General features: G+C 60.7%; 1 protein-coding gene across 2 annotated transcripts; it reads right to left on the bottom strand.

Moving 5' to 3' along the window:
- Window positions 1-1,429: 1,429 nt before the first annotated feature.
- Tead4 (TEA domain transcription factor 4) lies at window positions 1,430-23,542 on the bottom strand. 2 transcript variants are annotated; one of them, XM_070006054.1, is made up of 12 exons: window positions 23,496-23,542; window positions 16,525-16,761; window positions 12,724-12,788; window positions 12,406-12,468; window positions 10,103-10,231; window positions 9,497-9,540; window positions 8,831-8,886; window positions 7,836-7,975; window positions 7,539-7,679; window positions 4,685-4,825; window positions 4,056-4,208; window positions 1,430-3,975 (listed from the first exon to the last, which is right to left on the bottom strand). In XM_070006054.1, exons 1-12 carry the CDS (start codon window positions 23,500-23,502, stop codon window positions 3,862-3,864), a joined length of 1,290 nt encoding a protein of 429 aa, XP_069862155.1. In that variant the 5' UTR covers window positions 23,503-23,542; the 3' UTR covers window positions 1,430-3,861. The 2 variants fall into 2 exon arrangements, with proteins under 2 accessions (XP_069862155.1, XP_069862154.1); XM_070006053.1 differs by having other exon boundaries at window positions 7,539-7,712.
- Window positions 23,543-24,944: the final 1,402 nt, after the last annotated feature.

Raw genomic sequence — 24,944 nt, forward strand, 5'->3', positions numbered from 1 at the left:
CCTGTCATCTTAGCTGCTTAAAAGGCTGAGCTCTCAGGATCGTGGCTCCAAAGCCAGCCCGTGGCAGACAAATTCACGAGACTCTTATCTCCAAGTCACCAGCAAAGCAAAGCAGGAAGTGGAGCTTGGGTTCAAATGGTAGAGCGCTCGGCTTGAGCATAAAAACTAAGGGATTGAGCCCAGGTCCTGAGTTCAAGCTGCAGGACCAGTATACACGCATGTGTGCATATACACACACACACACACACAGACTCTCTCCTCCTCTACCCTTCCCCATGCCTTCTCTTTGGTGTTGGAGTAGCCAGACCTAGAGTCCCTGAGATTTGAACCTGCGGCCTACCACCCCAATCTGACCACCTCTACGCCACTCCCGACGCCGTTACAGCACGAATGGCCTTTGCCCAAGGCCAGGGAAGGACCTCGTAGCAGAGGAGCGTTAGATCAGAGGGCACAGCTGCTACCCCAGGGTGAGCAGCCGTGGAAATCAAAGCCGGGGAGCCTGGCCAGGAATCCACGCTCCCAGCCCCGCAGGGCAGGTGGGAGGGGCCGCGGCCTCCGGGGAGGCTGGCTTTCTTGGGCCTCCAGGGCCAGCGGAGATTAAAGGCGGCCGTGGGTGGGCCGGACAGATGGCAATTTCCAGGGTTCTTCATCTTCCCAGGGCTGGAGCTGGTCTTGGAAACCCCGTGGTCAGCGGCTCTCAGACCCCAGCTATTCCGCTCCAGGCTGGCAGCTTGAGTTGGGGTCACCTCTCCCCCACTTCTTGGCTTTATTATTATTATTTTCCCTGGGCGTGGCGGGTGGGAGCTGGCTTTGGAGCAGGATCTTCTCCTTCGGGTCTCCTGAGGAGCTGGGATTACAGGCGTGAGCCACGGGTGCCTTGTTTTCTTCATCTTCAGTTCCTCTAGGAGCCAGGGCAAGGGAGTTCGAGCCTGGTCTACAGGAAGAAACCCTCCTGTGTCCCGGGAAAGGCCCTTGTGGCCAGGCTCCCGCCTGCCATCCCAGCTACGCCCCGAGGCTGAGCTCTGAGGTTCGTGGTTCAAAGCCAGCCTGGGACAGAAAAGTCTGATCTCTAACGGACGACCCCGAAAACCAGAAGTGGTGCTGTGGCTCAAGTGGTAGAGCACCAGCCTTGAGCAAAAAGGCTCAGGGACAGTGCCCAGGCCCTGAGTTCAAGCCCCAGGACACACACACACACACACACACACACACACACACACAGGTCCAGCATTCACAGGCTCGCTGTAGTTGCTCCTGGATAGCCCCAGGACCCCTGGAACTCACCAGAATTCAGTGCCCGCCCCAGTGGTGGGTGACAGTTGTCACTCTGTGGACAGGTGGCGAACCCATGAATTCCCAGACAAAAGAAGTGACCGGCACCAGGGCGTTGGGTGCAAAACAGACTTTACTGGGGTTGGGGAGAGATGGCGGGGCGCTTACACAGCAGAACACACAACCCTGCGTGGTTGAACACCACACACCCCGATGCCCCCAAAACCCAGACCCCATCCAGCAGCCCCAACTCCAGACCGGTTCGCCCCCCTACCATGGCCCCTTTCTCGACTGCATTCCTGGGGACGCCACCCCAGCGGGGCCCCAATCTTAACTCAGGTCCTTGCCTTCCTACGGCCACTGTACCACATGAACCAGGCCTCCCCCCACGCGGGTTGGTTTTGGAAATGAGATCGAGGGAACTCCCCTGCCCAGGCTGGCCTGCGGACCTCGATCCTCCGGATCTCAGCCGGCGGATCTGCAATTGCAAACTAGAGGGCAAGCTTCCTGCCCACCTCGGACAAAGGGTGGGGCAGAGCTTGTGTGTGTGTGTGTGTGTGTGTGTGTAATAAAGCAGCCCTTGTCTTTCCTCAGACTCTTCGAAAGAGCAGAGCAGAAGGACGGGGCCTCTGGTTGAACACCCAGAACCTTCCATGACAGAAGCAGAATCCTGTCTCCCTGCTGGCAAGGGGCGTCTCTGAGCCTCAGCCACCAGGCCCCTCTTCCCGCCCGGGCACACTGTCTGCCCCAACACACCCATGACGCACCCACCCGTCCAGCCTCCCTCCCTCCTCCCCCTCTCCTCTCCCTGCCCTTTGAACCAACTTGTCAGCTTGACCTCTTCCTCCTCCTAGACTTCCGGACCCCTGCGTCCCTCGTCTCCCCACACATCCCCTATAAATGCAGACCCAAGGCAAGAGCTAAACCCAGCACAGGAACACAGCCACAAGCAAGCTACGCATCTCCTTCATCATCATCTCTACCACGGGGCCGGCTGCGGGCAGGGCAGCGGACGCCTGTAGTCCCAGCTACTCAAGTGGTGGGAGGTAGGAGGTTCGTTGGAGCCCAGGCACTGTCCTGTGAGACCGGGGGGGGGGGGGGGGACCGGAAGGGTGGGACCTGAGCATGCAAGGGGGCTGCTTCCGGAAGGACATGGGGCGGCCAGTGGCACTAGCGGTTGGGACATGTATGAGTGAATAGCGAGAGCAGAGTGTGGGGGGGGGGTCCAGCAAGTAGGGGTGCCCCCGACCCCCGCCCCAGGATCTCGGTGCCAGAACCAGCGTCACCCACGCCCCACCTTTGGGGTGCATGAACCCCCGGACTCCAGTGGTCAGTGACTTTTCTTTCTTTCCAGCACTGAGCTCTGAGGCGGGCGAGGTGACTCTTGTTTTTGTTGACTTTTATGCTGGCATTTAGGGGCTTGAACTCCGGCCCCGAGAGCTCTCGGGTGCTTTATCTTGCTCCCGGGCTGGTGCGCTACCGCGTGAACCACGCCTCCAGCCCAGCTTTTTGGTGGCTCCTTAGAGATGAGAGTCTCAAGGATTTTCTTTTTCTGTTCCCTTCTGGACTAGCGTCAAACCCTGACCTCCAGGTCTCAGCCTCCAGCGTAGCTAAGATCACACGAGTGAGCCACCGTGACCTGGCTGTGAGCCTGCTTTAATCTCTGTCGGTCATGGGGTTTGAACTCAGCGCTTGGATGCGATCTCTGATCTTTCTCGGTCAAGGCTGATGCTCTACCGCTTGAGCCACAGCGCCATGTCCGGTTTTCTGGTGGTTCATGGGAGATCAGAGTCTCACGGGCTTTCCTGCCTGGGCTGGCTTTGAACCGGGATCCTCAGATCTCAGGCTCCTGAGGAGCTGGGATGATGGGCGGGAGCCCCCTGGCGCCGGCTGTGGGTATTGGCAGACTGGGCGGCCTCGCTGCTCACCCCTGCCAGGCCTCCTTCTACCTGCTGCCCTACGGGCTGAGTCTCTGTCCCGCACCACAGATGGACATAAATTACATAAATAAATCTAGCACCCCTGGCTGCCAGTGGATTCGAGGCTCCTCTGGGTGAGAAGGTTCTGGAGCCAACACACACACACACACACACACACACACACACACACACACACACACACACACACACACACACACGAGGTAGGTTCGTATCCATTACTGTGCCCATTTCCCAGATGGAAATTAGAGGCCCCGGGAGACGGAGCAGTTTGCCTCGAGTCTCCGTGGCTGCCCTGGCGCCAGCCCTCACGGCTCGTCTCCTCCACGCTGCCCCAACTCACGCGCCAGGTCCTAGGCAAGCTGGGCTGCCCCAGCGATCTGGGCCGTGAAGGAAGAAGCTGGCGCAGATGGCGGGGCAATGGGGGGGGGCCTGCAAGGATTTGGGACAGCCAGCACATGTCGGGGGACGTGCCTTGCCCTCTCCCGGACTCCCCCACCACACCCGGGCCTCGGGGAAGACACAGCGTGGGTTTATTGGGGGGGGGAGAGGCCTCGGCCACGCCCCTCCACCCGGGCAGCAGCCCCCCACACACACACGCGCACACACACACACACAGGGTCCCCCCGACGCTGCCAGCCCCGCACCCCGAGTCTCATTCCTTCACCAGCCGGTAGACGTGGTGCTGGGCGCCGTGCGCGCTGGCCGACACCTCGAACACGTAGGCGACGCACAGCAGGGTCTCCTGCGTGTCTCTGTTGCTCACCACCTGTGGGGCAGAGGTGGGTGGAGAGGCGTCCGTGGGCGGCGGGGCGGGGAGGGGGTCCCCGCGTCCCGGCCCCCGCGCACCTGCAGGACGGTGAAGTTCTCCAACACGCTGTTCATCATGCAGGGCTCGGGCAGGTGCTTGAGCTTGTGGAGGAAGTTGACCATGTACTCGCACAGCGGCGAGCGGTGGATGCGGTACAGGTAGCGGCACCCCTCATAGCGCGCGTACTCCGTCTGCGGGGACGGGGGGGTCAGCGCCCCGCAGGCCCGGCTCCCGCCCGCCCTCCCCCGGGCATCAACCCTGGCCACGGGGTGCTGGAATACACGCACACATCACAGCCCGCCACCAGGGGGCGCTGTGCCTGCCGTGCTGGACCCCAGGGTCACCGGGCCCTCCCCGCCACCAGGGGGCGCTGTGCCCCGCCGTGCTGGACCCCAGGGTCACCCGGCCCTCCCCGCCACCAGGGGGCGCTGTCCCCCGCCCCACATGGACCCCAGGGTCACCCGGCCCGCCCCGCCACCAGGGGGCGCTGTGCCCCGCCGTGCTGGACCCCAGGGTCACCCGGCCCTCCCCGCCACCAGGGGGCGCTGCGCCCCGCCGTGCTGGACCCCAGGGTCACCCGGCCCGGCCCGCCACCAGGGGGCGCTGTGCCCCGCCGTGCTGGACCCCAGGGTCACCCGGCCCGCCCCGCCACCAGGCAGCCTCCTACCTCAACCTTCTCCACCACCTGTTTGCCGAAGGAGCAGACCTTGGTGGAGCAGGTGATGACCATGTTCTCGGCGCTCTGGTACTGGCTGGACACCCCGTAGAAGCAGCCGGCCTCATCCTCCACGCTGGTGTTGAGGTCCGCCTGTGGGACGCACACGGGAAGGCCGGGACCCAGTTGGCTACGCTGGCCCGGGAGGAAAGGGGGAAGACCGCACCGAGGGGGTCAGGGGTGCAGCTCGGTGGAACAGTGCTCGCCCAGCACACTCGCGGGACCCCAGGGTCCATCCTCAGGGTGGAGAAGAGAAGTCCAGCACTGGTGGCTCCCGCCTGCCATCCCAGCGACTCAGGAGGCTGAGATCTGAGGATCGAGGTTCAAAGCCAGCCCAGGCAGGGAAGTCCGTGAGAATCTGATCTCCAAGGAACCACCAGAAAATCAGAAGTGGTGCTGTGGCTCAAGTGGTAGAGCGCCAGCCTTGAGCTGAAGAGCTGAGGGACAGCACCCAGGCCCCGAGTTCAAGTCCCAGGACCGGCACAAAGACAAAACTCGGGGCAGACTGTGCCAGTCTGTGGTCCAAACTGGCCTGCTCCCCGCACCCCGTGGCTGGCTCCACCCACCCTGAGCCCCAATGCTCCCTCCCCCTGCCTGGCGGTGACCTTTCCCAGGGCTGGCTGCTGACCGGGGACAGGCCCAGGCCTGCAGGCTTGCCACCGCCAGCAGGGGGAGCTGAGGAGCCAGGGACCCCGGAGAGGAACTGCATTTCTGAAGCCCCTCGGCTTTATACTATTGATGAGGGGGTTCCCGAACCCCGGGAAGGGTGAGACACTATGCACAATAGAAATAGTACACAGCCATGAAAAGCGCCGAGAAGGGCCCCCATTTGTTGTGTGGGCAAACACGTTCACACTGAGCCCAGGAGCTAGTCATGGGATGCAAAGGGGCGGTTAGGAGGAACTGAACACAAAAGACCTTCAGCAGCAACCAGCCAAGGCTCTGCACCCAGGGGCGCTGCAAATCCAACAGTCGTGTTTACTGAACAGCTCCCAACCCAGGGCCAGCATCGATCCACTACTGTCCTGTAATAAAAGAAGCTGAAGCCGGCGGCTCCCGTCTGTCATCCCAGCGACACAGGAGGCTGAGATCTGAGGATCATGGTTCAAAGCCAGCCTGGGCAGGGAAAGTCCATGAGACTCTCATCTCCAATAAACCACCAGAAAATGGAAAGTGGTTCTGTGGCTCAAGTGGTAGAGCGCCAGCCTTGAGCTGAAGAGCTGAGGGACAGCGCCCAGGCCCCGAGTTCAAGTCCCAGGACACACACACACACACACACTCCCTGTAGGGGGGTCTCTTGGGCTCATCCCCCCCACAAAGTATATGTACATTGTACATCCCGGCCTTGCCACCCTGTAGGGACAGACGGACAGACGTGGGGGTGGGGGGAACCTGGTGTCTAAAAGCCTCAAGTCTGCACGCTGCAGTTCCAGGCATCACCTCCGGGTGGCGCTGCGCAAGCAGCCAAAAGCCCCCAAGCGCAGGGCTCGCTGTTTACATGGCTTAGCCAGCTCAGGCCAGACTCGGGGGGTCCCAGCCCGGCCCTGCCAGGGACCGGGGAGCCCCTATTTCTGTTCTCCAGGAATCTACCCAGGGCGGGCAGAGCTGGGGGACACAGTAGAGTGGGAGAGATGGTGGCTGAATTGGGGGAGATTCACACAGGGACCCCAGGACCCGCCCCAGGCCACGGGGCGGGGTGGGCACCTCCTTCTACAGCCAGCACAGACTCCTCAGACACAGGAGGAGGAAGGCCAGCCCCCCCGCCCGGGCCTCCTCCCACTGCCCCCCCCGTCCCCCCCCACCGCCCTATTCATAGCCCGGCCTGTGTGCGGTGGGCGGCGCACAGGCCCGGCCTGAACAGGTGTGGGGCGTCCGGTGACCGACAGATGGGCTGGAGGGGCGCGGCGGGGCGGGTTCATTGTCCTGCGCTGGTGTGTGAGAAGCAGGGGACCCGGGGGCTGGGGGGGGGGCGGCTTGGCGCCCCTCGGGTCCAGTCTAGTGCTTCCAGGGCCTGGGGCCTGGGGGTGGGCTCAGGTTCTCCTGCGTAGACAGAGCCTCCTCTCGGCCCCGTCCCCCCCCCCCCCATCCTGGGCCCAGATGACATTTCCAGCTGGCTCTAAGAATGGTGGCCGGGTGCCAGGGCTCACGCCTGGCATCCCAGCCGCTCAGGAGGCCGAGGAGCAAAGCCGGGAAAAGTCCCCAGACTCAAAGGAATGAATTTCCCTCTTCCCCCAGCTCACCGCAGGCCCCCGCCCTCCCTCCCCACGCAGGGCCGCCCACCCACCCGGAAACTCGGAGGAGGGCTGTCTCCCGGGGCCCAGTGGGGAGGAGGACACAGGCAGGGGTGAGATCTCCCCCCCCATGTCTCACCCCCTCCCCTGCTGCAGCCCAGAGAACAGCTTTTTTCAGAGGGGAAACTGAGGCACGGAGAAGCCGAGACCTGAGGATCCAACCTCAAGAGCATCTGTGTCTGGCCTGCTGGACCCAGAAGCTCTACCCCTTGAGCCACAGCACCACTTCTGGTGTTCTGGTGGTTCCTGGGAGATCAGAGTCTCAGGGACTTTCCTGCCCGGGCTGGCTTTGAACCGCGATCCTCAGATCTCAGCCTCCTGAGTCGCTGGGATGACAGGCGGGAGCTGCCAGCCACTGCCTCGAGCTGATGATGATGATGATGATGATGACGACGACGACACGGTGTGTGAACACATCTCTGCTGCCCAATGGCAGCATGTGGACTCTGGGCCAACAGCCTGGCCTGGACCATGGCAGCCCAAGGTGGTGGGGGGGGGCCCCCAGGAAGACTCACCCAGAACTTGACGAGGAAGAAGGCATCGGGGGGCCCGCGCTGGAAGAGCTCCCCCAGGCCGCCCTGCTTGTCGGGGAACTTGTCGTAGATCTGGCAGATGTCCACGGCCTCGAGGGGGGGGTCCCCGGGGCTGGGGCTGGACTGGCCGATATGCACAAACAGGTGCTTGTTGTACTGGGGGGTGGGGAGGTGGGGTCTTAGAGGGGCCCCGGCGGACCAGCTCAGCACCTCAGCCACCCTCAAGCCCCCGGGCCTCAGTTTCCCCACAGGGGACGGATGGGGGGGCTGGGCCCCTACCGTGTCCGGGTCCTGCTGGCGCTCCAGGAAGGCCGAGAACTCCAGCATCCAGAGCTTGGAACTGGCCACGCCGCGGCCCTGCCACGGGGAAGCGGCGGGCACGGAGGGAGACGGGGTGGGTCCCATGGGAGACTCGAACCCTGCACGTGGAGGGAGACGGAACTGAGCTTTCAGCCGGCCACAGCTGGCTCTAGAGCTGTGTGTCTGTGTGTCTGTCTGTCATAGTGCTTGATCTCAGAGTCAACTAAATTTTTGCTGGTCCACAGGAGATGAAGAGTCTCTGGACTTTGCCTGCCCAGGCTGGTGTCCACCTTTGGTCACTCAGAATCTCAGCCTCCTGAGTGGCCGTGATGACAGGCGTGAGCTACCGTGCCCGGCTGGCTCTCGGTTGGGACAGTCTGGCCGCAGCACGAAGGAGGGGGGCAGATCACCGACAGCCCGTGTCAGTCCCTGGCAGCCTGGGGAACATTTAGGGCTCTGGGTAGAGAGACAGAACCCAAGGACAAGAAGAGAGATCTAGGAGCCAGGCGCCACGGGGACACGGAGATCTGGGGATCACGGTTCAAAGCCAGCCCAGGCAGGAAAATCCGTAAGACTCTGATCTCCAATGAACCACCAGAAAACCCTAAGTGGTGCTGTGGCTCAAGTGGTAGAGCGCCAGCCTTGAGCAAAGGAGCTCAGGGACAGCGCCCAGGCCCTGAGTTCAAGTCCCAGGACCAACAAAAGAAAAAAAAAAAGATTCAGGAGGCTCCCGTCTGTCATCCTAGCTACTCAGGAGGCTGAGATCTGAGGATCGTGATTCGAGGCCAGCCCGGGCAGGAAAGACCGGGAGACTCTCTCATCTCCAGTGAACCATCAGGAAACTGGAATGTTCCAGAATATCACCTGTAGTCACCGACCTGGCCAGGATGAGGATCCCAGCCTAGCCTACAGCATAGAAGGTTCTAGAAGAGAGGGTCATGCACACAAGAGAGAGCCACGCACGTCAGACCTACCTGGCAGGGTCAGCGGGGTCTGGACAGGGTAGGTGTGCGGGGAGAAAGGCTTCACACTGGGAGGGAGAGACGGGGGTCAGCCGCGCAGCCAGCCCTGTGCCCGCAACCTGCCCCTGGCCATCTTGATCGGGCCTTGGCTTCCCTGGCAGCGTCTGCCGGCAAAACCCAAGCCAGGTGGGCGCCAGCCTCCCGGCCTCTCTCCCTCCACCGGGCCCGTCGGTATCCCAGACAGGCTGGGGTTTGGGTGAATGGCACCCCCCCAAAAAATGGAGATACCCCCAGACTCAGAGTCCTAAGCGGGAGACCCCCCCCCCAAAAAAAGGCTTACTGAGCCGGGCGCCGGTGGCTCATGCCTGTCATCCTAGCTACTCAGGAGGCTGAGATCTGAGGATCAGGGTTTGAGGCCCGGGAGGCTCCTATCTCCAATAAATGACCCAGAAAAAGCCAGAAGGGGTGGCTGTGGCTCAAGTGGTAGAGCGCTCGCCTTGAGCACAAAGAGGCTCAGGGGCATCGCCCAGGCCCTGAGTTCGAGCCCTGGGACTGGCCAAAAAAAAAAGGCTTAATGACTACATTACTGTGACCCCAGGCCACCCTTGGGGCCGGGCTCTGTGGCTGAGCGCCATAGTTCCAGCAGCAAGTGAAACGGAAACCAAGCCATGTACTCACTCATGGGAGGCTCCGGCTGGGCCTGGACACGCTCCTTGCCAAAACTGCGGGGGTAGAAGGTGGAGTCGGCTCAGCTATGCATGCACGAGGTGGGGGGGGTCCCCCAAGTTGTAAAGCAGGGGGCGGGGAGCCCACCCCAGCAGGTGCAGGAGTTGGGACCTAGGCCCAGGTCCTCCTCTCCCAGAGACCCCGCCACCACCGCTCAGCACGAAGACCCCGACGCTTCCTACGGCCAGGAAACCTATCCAAGGACTCAGCAGGCCCGAGGCGCTGGGTTGGACCCCCAGAACCACAGAGAGGCCAATGCAGTGCCACGCCTGGGTGCTCACGCCTGCCACCCCTGCCACTCCGGAGGCTGAGATCTGAGGATCGTGGTTCAAAGCCAGCCCGGGCAGGAAAGTCCATGAGACTCTGATCTCCCATGAGCCACCAGAAAACCAGAAGTGGCGCTGTGGCTCAAGGGGTAGAGCGCCCGCCTTGAGCTGAAGAGCTGAGGGACAGCGCCCAGGCCGTGAGTTCAAGCCCCACGACTGACTAAACCAAAAACAAAAAGAAAACTGGAAAGTCTACTGGACTGCCCTCCCGCTGCTAAGCGCCTGCACTTACCCCTGAGACCGCTGGGTACCCTGGCCCCCGGGCAAGCGCCATCTTGCTGTGAAAGGCTGTGGCGGAGACGATCTGGGCAGAGGACAATGCAGCCATGCTCTGTAAGGCCTTGTCCTTAGCTGCCTGGTCCTGGGGAGACGGGCAGACCTCAACCTCAGCCAACGGTCCCGGCCAGGCTCCGGGGAGCCAGCGCGTGGCCCCAGAGCTGGAGGTGTCCACAGCGCTCGTCACTGTGGGGGGAGCAGGGTGCCGCCCCCCACGGAGCCACGTTCTCCACCCCGCCTCCCGCAGGAGCCGGGACACACCGCTGAACCCCACCCCAGGCAGGACCGACTCCTAAAAACACTCTCCGAGCTCGGTGACTGACGCCTGTAATCCCGGCTTCTTCAGGAGGACCACGGGTCAAAGCCAGCCCGGGCAGGAAAGCCCCTGAGACCTTCATCTCCAATTAAACACCAAAAACAAACGAACGAAAAAGCCAAAGTAGAGCTGTGGTAGAGCACTGGCCTTGAGCACAAAAGCTCAAGGATGGAGCTCAAGCCGTGAGTTCAAGTCCCTGAGCTGCTGCGCTCGAGTCAGACGCTCGGCCGTCTGAACCACAGCTCCACTTCGGGCTTTATTAGGTAGTGCATGGGAGAGAAGAGTCTCATGGACTTTCCTGCCCGGGCTGGCCTCGAACCAGGATCCTCAGATCTCCGCCTCCTGAGAGGGAGCTGGGACTACAGGCGTATGCTACTGAGCCTGGCCTTGCGCCTTATACATCGTCCCCTGTCAGGGAGGCCTTGCGGCCCAGCCACAGGAAAACGACCCAGCCGGCCTTGGGGTGGCAGAGGGAAGCGTGAGGACCTGAGAAACGCTGAATGCTGCGGTCTCGGTCCCCGGAGGAAAAGCCTCAGGTGACGGGCCCAAGATCTCAGAGCCGGCCACTGGAGTCCCTTCCCCGGATCCCGAATCTAAACAGGAAACCGCGGCCAAGGCCTGGAGGAAGCGAGGAGGGCATGGACAGCCCACAGAGCCTAGAAGCTTTCAGGCCCTCACCGGCCCTCTGACCCCACTGCTACTTATGGATGAGGAGAGCCAAGCCCAGCAGCTCACGCCTGTAATCCCGGCTACATAGGAGGCTGAGATCCGAGGATCGAGGTTCAAAACCAGCCTGGGCAGAAAAGGCCATGAGACTCTGATCTCCAAGGAACCACCAGAAAACCAGAAGTGGTGCCGTGGCTCAAGTGGTAGAGCGCCAGCCTCGAGCTGAAGAGCTGAGGGACAGTGCCCAGGCCCCAAGTTCAAGCCCCACGACCGGCACAATGGATAAAGAACTAGCTCGGGGAAGTCTGTCCTCCACGCTGCCACCTGCCCGGTCCCTCCGGCGGGGGACACAGGAACAAGAAAGGCAGGCATGTCCCAGGGAGGGGCCACAGCTGCGGCCGGGCCAGCTGGACGGGGGTAAAGGAGCGAAGGCCAGCTGTGGGCGTGGGGGACAGCTGGGCGGGGGCGGGGGGCACGGCACGGGTGGGGGGGGCCGGCGGCCCAGAAGGCAGACACGCTCTGGGCTTCACCTGCTCGGCCCGCGGTACCGATGCCAAGCCCGGAGACCATAAGGGCCAGAGGGTGCCTTGGAGGTCACGCAGAGGTCATCAGAGGCTTCAGGCCCTCAGCTCTTCAGCTCAAGGCGGGCGCTCTACCCCTTGAGCCACAGCCCCACTTCCGGTTTTCTGGCAGTTCATTGGAGATCAGAGTCTCACGGACTGAACTGGCCGGGCTGGCTTTGAACCGTGATCCTTGGATCTCGGCCTCCCGAGTGGCTGGGATGACAGGCGGGAGCCACGGAGCCCAGCTTGCTGTCTGTAAACGACTGATCTAGTTCCATGGTCCACACGGCTGGGCAGACTCTGGTCACCAGAATACCAGGGGTTCAGACCCCCCCCCCGAGAGCCCTGACTCCCCGAGGGGACCCCCAACAGCGCCCCACTAAGCAGCCTCAAGTCCGCAGAGGCCCTGCAAAGGTGGGTGGGTGCGGGGAACCCCAAGCCGGGTGCCTACAAAACTCCCAACTCAGGAGGCTCCCATTGACCAGCAAAAACCTGGCGTGGAGCCGTGGCTCAAGTGGTAGAGCACCAGCCTTGAACAACAACAAAGCCAAGCAAAAACAAAAGCAAGAGGCCCTGAGTGTGAGTCCTAGTCCTGCGCACAAAACCAACAACCACAGGGGGAGGGGAGGCGGCGAGCAGGGGCGGGGAGACTTTCCCACTGGAGCAGGAGCCCCAGCTTCTGGGAAGTGGGGGGGCCCCGCGCCCGCCTCTCACCTTGAGTTTGGCCTGGATCTCGCGAGCTTTGCGCCGGGCCAGCACCTGGATGTGGCTGGAGACCTGAGACGGGGACAGAGGATGAGAAGGCTCAGCCGTCCCCCCCCGCCCCCCCAGACAGCTGGGGCCCCCCACCCCGAGCCTGGACCTAAGGTGAGAGGCGTCTGGCCTGACTCTTGCAATCTTAGCAAGCTGCTGAATCCCGATGAGAAGTGTGTGTGTGTGTGGGGGGGGGGGTAACCCAGGAAGATGGGGGGCTGCCCGGGAGCCCCATCCCGAGCTTCTGGAACTGGGGTTCCCAACCCGGGGTTCACCCACCTGCTTCCGTGTGCGCGTCTTCCCCGTCCGCAGCTTGATGTAACGTGCGATCAGCTCGTTCCGGCCTGCGGAGACACCCCGGCCTCGGTGGGGGGCGGGGGCAGGGCAGGAGAGCCCCCCCACCCCCCCAGCCCCCCCGGGGGGGGAACAAGGCGCGGTGCCCCTCTCCCCTCGATGTGCCACAAACGATCTCCTAGCATCCAAAAGGGGCTCCGGCCGGCGCCGGTGGCTCCCGCCCGTCATCCCAGCTCCTCGGGAGGCTGAGATCTGAGGATCGCGGTTCGAGGCCAGCCCGGGCAGGAAAGTCCGTGAGACTCTGATCTCCCAGGAACCCCCAGAAGAAGCCAGAAAGGACCCCAGGAGGACGTTCTTAGGAGAGGAACACAAAGGCCCAACACCTAAGCACCTCCAGGCGGTCGTACAGAATGCAATGCAGCCATCTAAATGCAAACAAGTGTTTTTCCGTGTAGTTGTTTTTGTTTTCTCTCTGTCTCGTGTGTGGGTTTCTCTGTCTCTGGGAGGACGAGGGGGGCACAGAAGTGGGGGGACAGAGGGTGGACAAAGGCAGCCGTGGTCCTCGCTGGACACCGGGTGGAGAATGATCTCTACCACTCGTGGGTGGGGACGGGAGGGAGGGACGGGGAGGGAGCGAGGGAAGGGGGGCGGGGTCCAAAAGCCATGCGCTCCCGGCCTGATTACCGAGCCTCTGCTCCTCACCTTCATCTTCACAATTCTTAAAAATTAACAGTCAAAACAAAGCCAAAGTAAGCCGGGCGCCGCTGGCTCACGCTGTCACCCCAGCGACTCAGGAGGCTGAGATCTGGAGGATGGCAGTTTAAAGCCAGCCTGGGCAGGAAAGGCCGTGAGACTCTGATCTCCCAAGAACCACCAGAAAACCAGACGTGGCGCTGTGGCTCAAGGGGTACAGCGCCCGCCTTGAGCTGAAGAGCTGAGGGACAGCGCCCAGGCCCTGAGTTCAAGTCTTGGGACAAGACACAAATCAATAAACAAAAAGCCAAGCCGCCCTGTCTGGCCCACGGCTCAGGATCGGGCGGGGCGGGCGGCCTTCGGCCACCTGGGCTGTAACCCAAGAGCTTGGCCGAGGCCAGGCTGGCCCCGGGCTGACCTTTCCACACTGCCAAGGCTGAATTAAGAGGCCACCTTCGAGAGGTGCCCTGGCCTGAGGACACTGGCTGACCGCTCCATGCCGGAGAAGGGGGGAGGGGAGACTCACACCTGGGGGGCTGTGGCGGGGAGCGGGCCTGAACCCAGAAACCCAGGCCCGCGAGCTAACGTGCTTTGGCTCACAGCCTTCCAGGGAAAGGCATTCCCACTATGCTCTTTGTCAGGTCCGGGGACGTCGGACAGTCCTCCTCTGGGTCTAACTAGAGTTGCTCATGCTGCAGGTCCCTCCCTTCCTTCTGTGAGAGTGGGGGGGGGGAGGGGAGGGGGGTACTGGGGATTGAACTCAGGACTTTTACACTGACTTGGAGCCAAGATCCTCCGATCCCAGCCTCCTGAGGAGCCGGGATGGCAGGAGTGAGCACCGGTGCCTGGCTACAGACAACTTCCACAGGGTTTTCCCTCACACTGGACGTGGGGCTGAGAGGCGTCTCTCCTGGAGGCCTGGGAGGCTCGATCTGCTCACGGCGGGGCGGGCATGGGGGACGTGGTTTCTAGTGCTTTCTCGGTGTCTCGACCCATGATGGCTGGCAGTCATGGGCTCACAGGCGGGGGGGGAGGGGGAGGGCACTGGGAGGTGGCAGATGTCAGGCTCACCCCAGGGGAGGCCTGGGTGGGGGCCGGGGAAGCCCCCCCACCCCCCTCCCAAGCCCACCCCACGAGGGGGGGGGAGGCTGGGACTGACCACAGACATCGCTGAGGGACCCCTGGCCTGGCCTTGAACCACGGTCCTCAGCTCGAAGGCTATAAGGGGGGCATGGAAGGTTCTGGAAGCCCATGGGTGGAGGGGAGGGTCTTCCTCTCTGCCTTCCCTCTTCCTGGGACTCAGGAGTGGAGATGGCGGCAGGGGGGTAGTGGTAGAGGTCATGACCAGAGAGGCGCAACCACAGGTCCCCCCAAAACACCAGGGCAGGGAGGGCAGGGTGACCCCAGCCAGGGCCAGCGCGGGCCCCGGGCCACGCACGGTGACAGCGCAGAAAAGCAAGGAGGCCGGAGGAGAGGAGGCCCGGCCCGGGGTGAGCGGCGGGCGGCGCGGCCCAGCCAGCCCTGCCGACGGCGCCCTCAGAAATAACAGGTGCTAATCTGCGCCGTGCGCGACTCCCGGCCATCTGCATGTCTGTCTGGCCGCGGCCGGCGCTCTGCCCTGTCGCCTGGGCCGGGCCCAGCTCCCGTCCCCGTCCTGAAGACCCGAAGGCCACGGCGAGAGCCGGGCTCAGCCCGCGGCTGTGGGCTCGGGGTGATGGAGGGCACTGGACAGGCCCTGCAGAACCGCCCTCCCTCCCTCCCCTCCCCTCTCACACACACACACCACACACCGTACCTACCTACATCCTACACCACACACGCATGCGTGCAACATATACCACACACACCACACCTACCTACATCCTACACACACACGCATGCGTGCAACGTATACCACACACACACACCACACACCATACCTATCTACATCATACACCACACACATCATACACCACAGATACATCAACATCAAGCACCACACACACATAAATCACACATCACACACATACACACATGTACCATACACCATAGATACATCAAACACCATACATACACACATAGATCATACATCACACACATACATGCACCATACACCATACATACATCAAACACCATGCACAGAGATCACACATCACACACATACACACATGTACCATGCACCATAGATACATCAAACACCATACATACACACATAGATCATACATCACACACATACATGCACCATACACCATACATACATCAAACACCACGCACAGAGATCATATATCACACACATACACACATGTACCATGCACCATAGATACATCAAACACCATACATACACACATAGATCATACATCACACACATACATGCACCATTCACCATACATAGGTACACCATACACACAGATCATACATCATACACCACACACACATGCACCATACACCATACACATATATGCCCACATCACACACACATAGCAGACCATAGATCATACATGCATGTCATACACACATACACCATACATGCACAGATGTATACCACACACATACACATACATGCATACGTCACACACCACACACACATATACATCATACACCACACACATACATGCATCACAGGCCATATACACCACACACACACATACATGCATCACAGGCCATATACATCACACGCACACACGTGCATGCATCACACACGATGCACGTACACACCATATACACATGTACATGCATCACACACCGAGCATATCCTACACGTCACACACACACGTCACACACACGTCACACACACACGTGCATCATGCATGCACCGCTGTCGTCAAGCAAATGCTCCCTTACAGAGCAGCCGTTAGAACCGGAAGTGTCGGGAAAAGGAAGAAGCAGGGGGTCAGGGATGGGGGCGCTGACCCGGAAGTGATTCCCCGACCCCTCACCAACCCAGGGAAGGCGGGCAGCCCGCAGGCGCTCTGCGGACGGACCACCCCATGCCAACGCGGCCGGCGGGCTGGCCGTCCCCTCCTTCCGTCCCCGGTGGCCCGGGAGCCCGGGCTGGCCGTGGCGCCGGCCCCCCACGCGCGGTCTCGGGGGTCGGCGAGGCGGGCAGGCCCTTACCGTACATCTTGCCTTCGTCCGACAGGATGATCTTGCGGCGGCCGCAGGGCGGGTAGATGCCCAGCGCCTCCTGGAAGCTGTGCTCGATGTCCGGGCTCCACACGCCCTCGGCGTCATGGTCGACGGCCTTGTCCAGTGCCTGGCTGCCCCCGGGGGAGATGGGGCAGGTCCACTCGGGGGACGTAATGGTGCCAGTCGTGCCCGCCAAGGCTCCGCGCGGAGGGGCGCCCGTGGGACCTGCCAGGGCCGGGAGGGCGGCGCGTGAGGACATGGGGGGGCTGGGAAGCGGGGAGACCAGGGCCGGGGCCGCCGGGGGACCCGACGCCGTGTCCCTCCATCTCCCCAACAACCCAGCCAGGCCCTCGCTGGTGGCTCCCGCCTGTCATCCCAGCGACTCAGGAGGCTGAGATCTGAGGATCGTGGTTCAAGGCCAGCCCGGGCAGGAAAGTCCGTGAGACTCCTATCTCCAAGAAAACCACCAGAAAACCAGAAGTGGCGCTGTGGCTCAGTGGTAAAGTGCTCGCCTTGAGCTGAAGAGCTGAGGGACAGCGCCCAGGCCCAGAGTTCAAGCCCCACGACCAACAACAACAAAAATTAAATTTACATTTAAAAAAGTATATACCCCACAGCGAGACTCCTGGGTCTTTGGAGATGGAGTTCCATGCCCGTGTCTGTTGGAGCTGGCTTTGAACCTCAGTCCTCGGGCCCTCAGCCTCCCGGGTGGCTGGGATGGCAGGCGGGAGCCACGGATGCAGCTCAGGCTCTCTAGTGCTGCCCGTGGCCTGGGTTATGTACTTAAAAGCCCGACAAAATGCGGGGGAGATCAGGCTTCTAGATACAGAAGGGGGGTACCCCAACCCCTTGATCCGACGCGACCCCACACACACACACAGAAGCCGCGGTCTCCCGCCCCTCTTTCCCCCACCCAGAAATGCCCCCCGCCCCCCGACACAGCCCCAGATGTCAGGGGACCCAGAGCCAGCTCGGGTCAGGCCGCCCCATGAGGGAGGCCTTTTTGAGGGCTGGCACTGTGTCCCCGGGGGAAATCAGGGCAGCGGGTCACCCCAGGCCCCGGACCACAGATCCATTACCGAAATGAGTCACCGGGCTGGTCCACTGCTCTGCGGGGCCGGCCGCCCACCCTCGAATGCCCACCGGCCCGGCCCGGGCCTGGCCTGCCCCGGGGCCCTGTGGCCTACGCCAGGCCGGAGATCCAACTCCTCCCCGCTCCGTGACCCCCGATGGCTGCCAGGGGGGAGGGGCTGGCCAGGGACCCGTGGGCCCGGGACAGAGGAATAAAAATAATCCCTGACCTGGCTCTTGGGCCTTGGCCCTCACCCCAGGCCCCCCCCCCCAGGCCAGCGGATGGCCTGCCCAGGGCAACCAAGCCCAGAGAATGCGCCGCTCCATCGCCAGGGTGCTGGGAACTCAGTCCTTAGCACCATCAGGACTGCTTCACAAAAGGGATCTGGGTCCAGAGACCGCCAGGGGAGGGGGCAGAGCGGACCCCTGGGGGGGAATCGGTGGGGAAATCGAGACTCAGGGAGGGCAGATCATCGCCCTAAGAGTAATAAGGAGAAACCTCAGCGCCCTTGATATGGGGCGGGGGGGGGTCCCCACATACCCAAAGCCTGTTCCAGCAACGGGCTTCACACACACACACACACACACACACACACACACACACACACACACACACACACACACACACACACACACACACACCTCAACCCAGCGGGGCTTTGGCCCAGGATTATAGTCGTGAGACACCTGCACCTCACTTTACACTACTTGTGAAAGGAAACAAAGAAACTCGTCAACAAGCTGAGTGAGGCGGCTCAAGCCTGTAATCCCAGCTACTCTGGAGGCCAACATCTGGAGGACCAGGGCTGGGGAGAAAAGTTTGCTAGGCCAGGCTCGGTGGCTCAGGGCTGTCATCCCAGCTACTCAGGAGGCTGAGATCTGAGGATCACGGTTCACAGCCAGCCTGGGGAAGGAAAGTCCATGAGACTCTTATGTCCAATGAACCACCGAAACGCTAGAAGAAACTAGCTCAACTGGTAGAGCGCTAGCCATGAGCACAAAAGCTCAGGCGTAGAGCCTTGAACTGGCTCAAGGAAGAGTGCCAGCCATGAGCAAGAAAGCCACGGGAGAGCTAGGGATGTCCTAAATTTAAGCCCTGGTACCAGCACAAAATAAGTGCTCGCTCGGGCACAGATCACGTGAATGCATGCACGCACACACACACACACACACACACACATGCATGCACGCAAGCACTGTCCTTGTATTATCGATTCGATTTTCCATAATCAGCATCTACAGCTCACTCGCAGAAGAGATTCCATCTACAGAAAGGGGGGACGCGGCAGGACCCCACTGTGCACCAAGTCCTTTGTACCCAACTGCTGGCCGGCCAGCACCGGTCACCCACCACGCTTAGGAGGTATAGAGATCGGGGTTCAAGGCCAGCCAAGTAGAAAGTTTGTGAGACCCTGCCTCCTTTCCAATTTCCAAAAACGAACTGGGCACGAGGACATGCCCGTAATTTCATAGCTCTGCTAGAAATATAAATAAGAGAATCAAAAAAAAAATAAGAAAGGAAAAAAGATCTTAGAGTACTTTTCCTATCATAGGTAAAGCCCGGAGTTCAAATCCCAGTACTGCTAAATAAATAAGTAAACTCACAAACAAATAAATCAGTAGTTAGGATGTAGAACCAGCCTGGTAATTGCTGGGCGTAATCTGTGCCCACGGGAGGCCGAGGCTGGAGGATGTGAGTCCATTCGAAGCGAAGCCAGCTTGATCTACCACCTACACCCAGCCTCCAGAAAAGAAAAAAAAAAAAGGGGGAAGTGGAAAACAAAAACCTCAAGTGCTGAGATTAAGACTCCTTCACTCAATTCACCTCGGTACTTTAAATTGGGTGTGGTAGCAACCGCCTGTAATCTCCACCCTGTGAGGATGGAGAGTTCAAGGCCAACTTGGACAAAAGCCTTTCACAAAACCAAACACGCTTGGGAGGAATAGAGGAAAACTTAACCGAGAGGAGGAGGAGCTGCTGGGAAAAGCCAGGCAGGGGGTGGCAGGGGTGAGGGGGGCGGGGGACCCCCGCGGGCACGTGGAGAGAAGATACCGGAGCCTCCCCAGCTCTCCTTTGTGGGTGGCGGGAGTCCCCAGAGATGAGGAGGGAGGGGTGGACAGAGAACTGGGCTGGGCTGGACCAGGTAACTCAGCCAGGAAAAACTGACCCCGAGTGACCTGAAGGTTAAGGTTGGGCAAACATAAAAACAACAACACCCTAAGACCTAGGCTGGGGTGGGTTGTTGGCCCAGAGGTAGAGAGCACTTGCCTGGTGAGCCTGAGGCCCTGGGTTCAATTCTCAGCCCTGCAGAGGTTTTTAGGGAGCCCTTTCCTGCGCTCCCCACCCCCAGCCCGGAAGCAGCCCTCCTCTCTTAGCTTTAACCAGCCTGACCCCCCTTCCCTCCCTCCCAAGAAAGCCAGAAGTGGAGCTGTGGCTTCAGTGGAGAGCGCTAGCCTTCAGCTCAAAGGCCTAGAGTTCAAGCCCCAGGCCCAGCACAAAAGAAAACCACCCCTTACCTGTGGTAGATGTTAACTCCTTCAACTACCCTTCAACTTCTAAGCAGTAAGGCTCCACCTCCACCCCGGGCTCCACCCCCAGCCTTCAGATTGGCTCACCCCATCCCCAGACTCCACCCCCATCGCCAGGCCCCACCCCTAGCCTTGAGATTGGCTCATTCTCATTCCCAGGCTCCACTCCCAGCCTTGAGATTGGCTCACCCCCACCCCTAGGCTCCACCTCCACCCTTGAGATTGGCTCATCCTCATCCCCAGGCCCCACCCCTAGCCTTGAGATTGGCTCACCCCATCCCCAGGCTCCACCCCCACCCTTGAGATTGGCTCACCCCCATCCCCAGGCTCCACCCCCAGCCTTGAGATTGGCTTATCCACATCCTCAGGCTCCGCCCCAGCCCTGGGATTGACTCCCCCTCCCTACACACACACACTCATCATTACAAGGCGAGATTGTCCAGGGGGCTGGGGTAGGCGGTGCCCTGCAGTCCTGACCCAAAAGGACCCAGAAGCCATGCGCTTCACGCCTGTCATCCCAGCTGCTCAGGAGGCTGAGACCTGAGGATCGTGTTTCAAAGCCAGCCTGGGCAGGAAAGTGCATGGGATTCCTATCTCCAGTAAACTACTCAAGAAAAAAAAAAGTCAGAAGTGGCGCCGTGGCTCAAGCGGAAGAGCGCTCGCCTTGAGCTAAAGAAGCTCAGGGACAGCGCCCAGGCCCAGAGTTCAAGCCCAGGACTGCCCCCCCCCCAAAAAAAAGAAAAGGCATGAAAGTAACAAGAAGCAAAAACTAGTAAGACTTCACTTAAAGTTTCCAGGGAAACTGACTGAGATCTTTTTGTTTTGCCAGTCGTGGGGCTTGAACTCAAGGCCTGGGCGCTGTCCCTGAGCTTTTTGCTCAAGGCTGATGCTCTACCACTTGAGCCACAGCGCCACTCCTAGCTTTCTGTGTGTGTGTGGTGCTGAGGAATCGAACCCAGGGCTTCATGCATGCTAGGCAAGCGCTCTACCACTGAGCCACCTTCCCCGGCCAGGAAACAGATGTCAGGTGAGCGTGGTGGGACCCCACAGGGGCTCCCCGAGGCGTGGGGCTGGGCCTGCCCTGGGATGCACAGCTGTCTGACTGCAGAACCCCGAGTCTGTGCCCACGGTGGGGGTCCATGCAGCCCAGACCCCTGCATGCGGGCCTGGGCTGCACAAACCCGAGCCCCTGGACTGACATAAGCGCGCACAGCCCCTCCCGGACCCAGGAGACACCCCCCTACCCCCCCCATCAGCCCAGAAAGCCGGGCCATCCGGTTTGCTAACAAGATGTGCATGCGAGCGCAGCAGGAACTCAGTTGGGGACAGAGGCTCTTGTTTTTCTGGGTGGGGACAGTTCAGCCTGACCCTGGCAGGCCAGGAGCAGCAGGGCCAGCTGGGGGGGGGGGCCCCCGGGGGAGAGAAAATTCCAGAACACCAAGACAGGTGTTGAGCCAGGGCCCTGGAACAGGTGTTCATGCTGAGCATGGCTACAACTTATTTCTACATCTCACAGTGAACTTCAACCCTGCCTCTCTCTGTCTCTGTTGCTCTCCCTCCCTCCTTCCCTCTTTCCCTCTCTCTCAGTCTCTAAATTCTGCCTCTGTCTCTGTCTCTCTCCCCCCTCCTCACCCCTGCTCCAACGTGTATCCTGGAAAGAAGGCCAGGGATCAGAACATCTACCCGTTCACCCAAGTTCCTCACACTCATCTGCTTTGGGAGATTTGTTTTTTTTTCTCCTCACATGCATTTCCTCCAGATATCTGCCAAGAACACAACCTGACAAAGAGCTGGTAGCCAGGCTATTGTATAAAACGCTCAAGAAAATAAAACCCCAAAGGTGGAGATGCCTCCCTCCTCCCCCTACGCCCCCTCCTCACACTGGTTAAAAGACACGACAGACATTTCACCAAGGAAATGACCCACACGGCAAATAAAGCCATGGGAAGGTGCCGGCACAGGTGGGTGGATCCCACCTGTCATCCCAGCTACTCAGGAGGCTGAGATCCGAGGATGGCCATGGTGCCAGCGCCCCACTCACAAGAGGGGTGCTGTGGCTAAGGACGGAGCCCAGGGTGGCGGGGGACCCCGCCCCCTTGCATAAGAAGCAAGGCAATTAATTGCCCGAACTCCCCCACGCTGGGAGGGAGGGGCCGCGCCTCCCGGCCCAGAGCGAGGTGACCCGGGTCCGGAAGGAGAATCTCCCAGGATGCACCGCTCCCCAGATGCCAAGGCGCTGGCAGACACAGCCCTGCTGCTGCAAGTCAAGTTTCGGAATGCCAGGCTGGGCGGTGGGCGTGGCCGGGTGTGGGCGTGGTCCTGATGTCACCTGTCACTGTAATTAGGTTTCCCAGTGCCTGGCCAGCCCCTCCCTCACCCACATCCCAGCTGGTCCAGTTTTAAAGGACGATCTAGGTCACTCATTTCACACACACACACACACACACACACACACTCACACTCAATGAAGAAGGCTTAGGACTAAACAATACCACAGGCCAGACATAACACACATCCACAGATCATTTCAAATGTCACCCAGCAGCTACACACATTCTTCTGGGCAAAGTAGATCGTATCCTAGGGACACAGAGCAAATCTGCGCAAAGAAAGTACAAGGAAGTCGATCTGGGTGTCGGTGGCTCACGCCTGATACCCCAGCTACTCAGGAGGAGGCTGAGATCTGAGGATCGAGGTTCGAAGCCAGCCCAGGCAGGAAAGGTCAAGAGACTCTTCGATTAACCAAGACAAAGCCGGAAGTGGAGCTGTGGCTTAAGTGGTAGAATGTTGGCTTTGAGCACAAAAACTCCAAGACAGAGCCCAGGCCCCGAGTTCCAGCCCAGCACCAGCGCACACTAGACAGACAGACAGACAGACAGACAGACAGACACACACACACACACACACACACACACACACACACACACACACACACACACACACCAAGAGGATTGTGGGTATAACTGTTCAGAGGTAAAGTTGGCTTGGACCCCGCCCCTCATTCTGCCCAATCAGTCAAACATATACAGTGAGACTCCACTGTGATTGGTTGATCAAAAGCACCGTGCTGAGCCGACCCCACCGCCCACCTCCCCCCTGCAGAAAGGCACCTGTCACCTCCACCCAACCCACTCTCCCATCTAGGGGGCGGGGGAGGGGGACGCCTCTCCGGACTCCAAAAGGCTGATCCCCGGAGAATCCGGTGACCAGGCCTGTCTCTGGGGGTGAGGCTGGGCCTCCAGGCAGGAATCTCCCGCTCTGCACTGAGGTTGAGGAAATCAACCCGGCATCCCCACCTCTCCATCGGATGGCAGGGCTCAGTGCCAAGATGGAGTGCAGCCAGGGAGAACGGACACTACCTTTCATCCTGGCAGGCCCGGCCCCGGCCCCGTGTGGGCCTCGGAACTCCCCCAGCCAAATCCTCGGCCCGGCCAGCTCTGGTCTCAGGCCTGCCCCGGGGTCCACCCCTCCCGTGTGGCCAGCTGCTCCCCGGTGCCTGCTCAGCGGATCTGCCGCCCGCCCCCACCAGGGTTACCGTCCCGGGCACAGCGCCCGCTTCCGGTCCTGGTGACCTCTCCCAAGTCTATTGTTCCTGCAGAGCTCGGAGGGACCCCACCCAAGGAGGGACCTGGGCCAGCGGTGGCCAAGGGGCAGGGAGGCCGGCCCGAGCTCCTGCCCGCCCAGAGGGGCCCCAGGGCCCCCGCCTGTCATCCTAGCTACTCAGGAGGCTGAGATCTGGAGGATCGCAGTTCAAAGCCAGCCCAGGCAGGAAAGTCTGTGAGACTCTTTTATCTCCAATAAACCACCAGAAAACCGGAAGTGGCGCTGTGGCTCCAGGGGTAGAGTGAACTTGAAGAGCTGAGGGACAGCGCCCGGGCTCCGAGTTCAAGCCCCATGACCGACCAAAAATTAAAAAAAAAAAAAAAGAATTCCCCCGAGGATTCAGATGGAGAAACTGAGGCAAAGCAAAAAAAAATAAAAAAGTGGGGCGTTTCAAAATAAGTTAAGGGCAGGTTGGAATTGGAACCCAGAGCTCCCCCCAGGACAAAGCCCTGCCCCCCCCTGCCCTGCCCGGCCCGGCCTTCCCCCCCCCCCCCCCGCCCCTGGTCAGGTGACCTCCAGGGAGAAGGCTGGCAGCAGCTGCTCAGCTCAGATTTCAGAGCTCTAAACCCAGCGGTGGCTCGGTGGCTCGGGTCCTAATTCTCTCCCCAGCGAGCGGCCGTGTGTAAGGAGCCAGGACGGAGGGGCAGGGAGAGGCCCCCACCCCCACCCCAAGCCCGGGACCAACACCGGGCCTGGGTGGCAGGGAAGGAAAGGCCCAGGGCCAGGTTCAAGGCCTTCCTTCCCCTGCAAGCAGGAGGAGGAATGACGAAGTAACCGTCGCCGGCCCAGGAGCCAAAGGAAGATTGTGACACCCCATCCCTGGGCATCTGAACCCCAGGAAAGCTGGTGACGTGGCCAGGTGATGCTGTGAGATGGAGAGAGACAGACAGACAGACGGACAGACATGAGGACAGAGACACAGAGGGAGGGGAAGGGGAACAGACCAGAGGGAAAGATAGAAGGACGAGGTTGAAGCCCCCCCCCCACCCCTGCCACACACACACACCCCGGGCGCCATTTCAGACTGCATTTCTGTGGCTGAGCACTGGTGCGCTCTCCTGTAATCCTTACTCCGGAGGCTGAGACTTGAGGACAGAAGAGTTGGGATGGGAAAGTGGAGGACAGAAAAGTCCACAAGACCCTTCAACTCCAGTTAACCAGCAAAAAAAAAAAAAAAAACCAATGCCAGCCTGGAGCAAAAAAGC

The sequence above is a fragment of the Dipodomys merriami genome, unplaced genomic scaffold (assembly GCF_024711535.1).
Source record: "Dipodomys merriami isolate MVZ:Mamm:240054 unplaced genomic scaffold, mDipMer1.0.p SCAF_691, whole genome shotgun sequence".
NCBI classification, from domain to species: Eukaryota; Metazoa; Chordata; class Mammalia; order Rodentia; family Heteromyidae; genus Dipodomys; species Dipodomys merriami.

Excerpts from the sequence above, each read along its gene's own strand:
- Tead4 (XM_070006053.1), bottom strand. Across the intron at positions 4,826-7,538 it reads TCTTCCTCGTCAAGTTCTGG|GCGGACCTCAACACCAGCGT; the intron begins GTGAGTCTTCCT and ends TGCGTCCCACAG. Across the intron at positions 3,976-4,055 it reads AGAACTTCACCGTCCTGCAG|GTGGTGAGCAACAGAGACAC; the intron begins GTGCGCGGGGGC and ends TCTGCCCCACAG.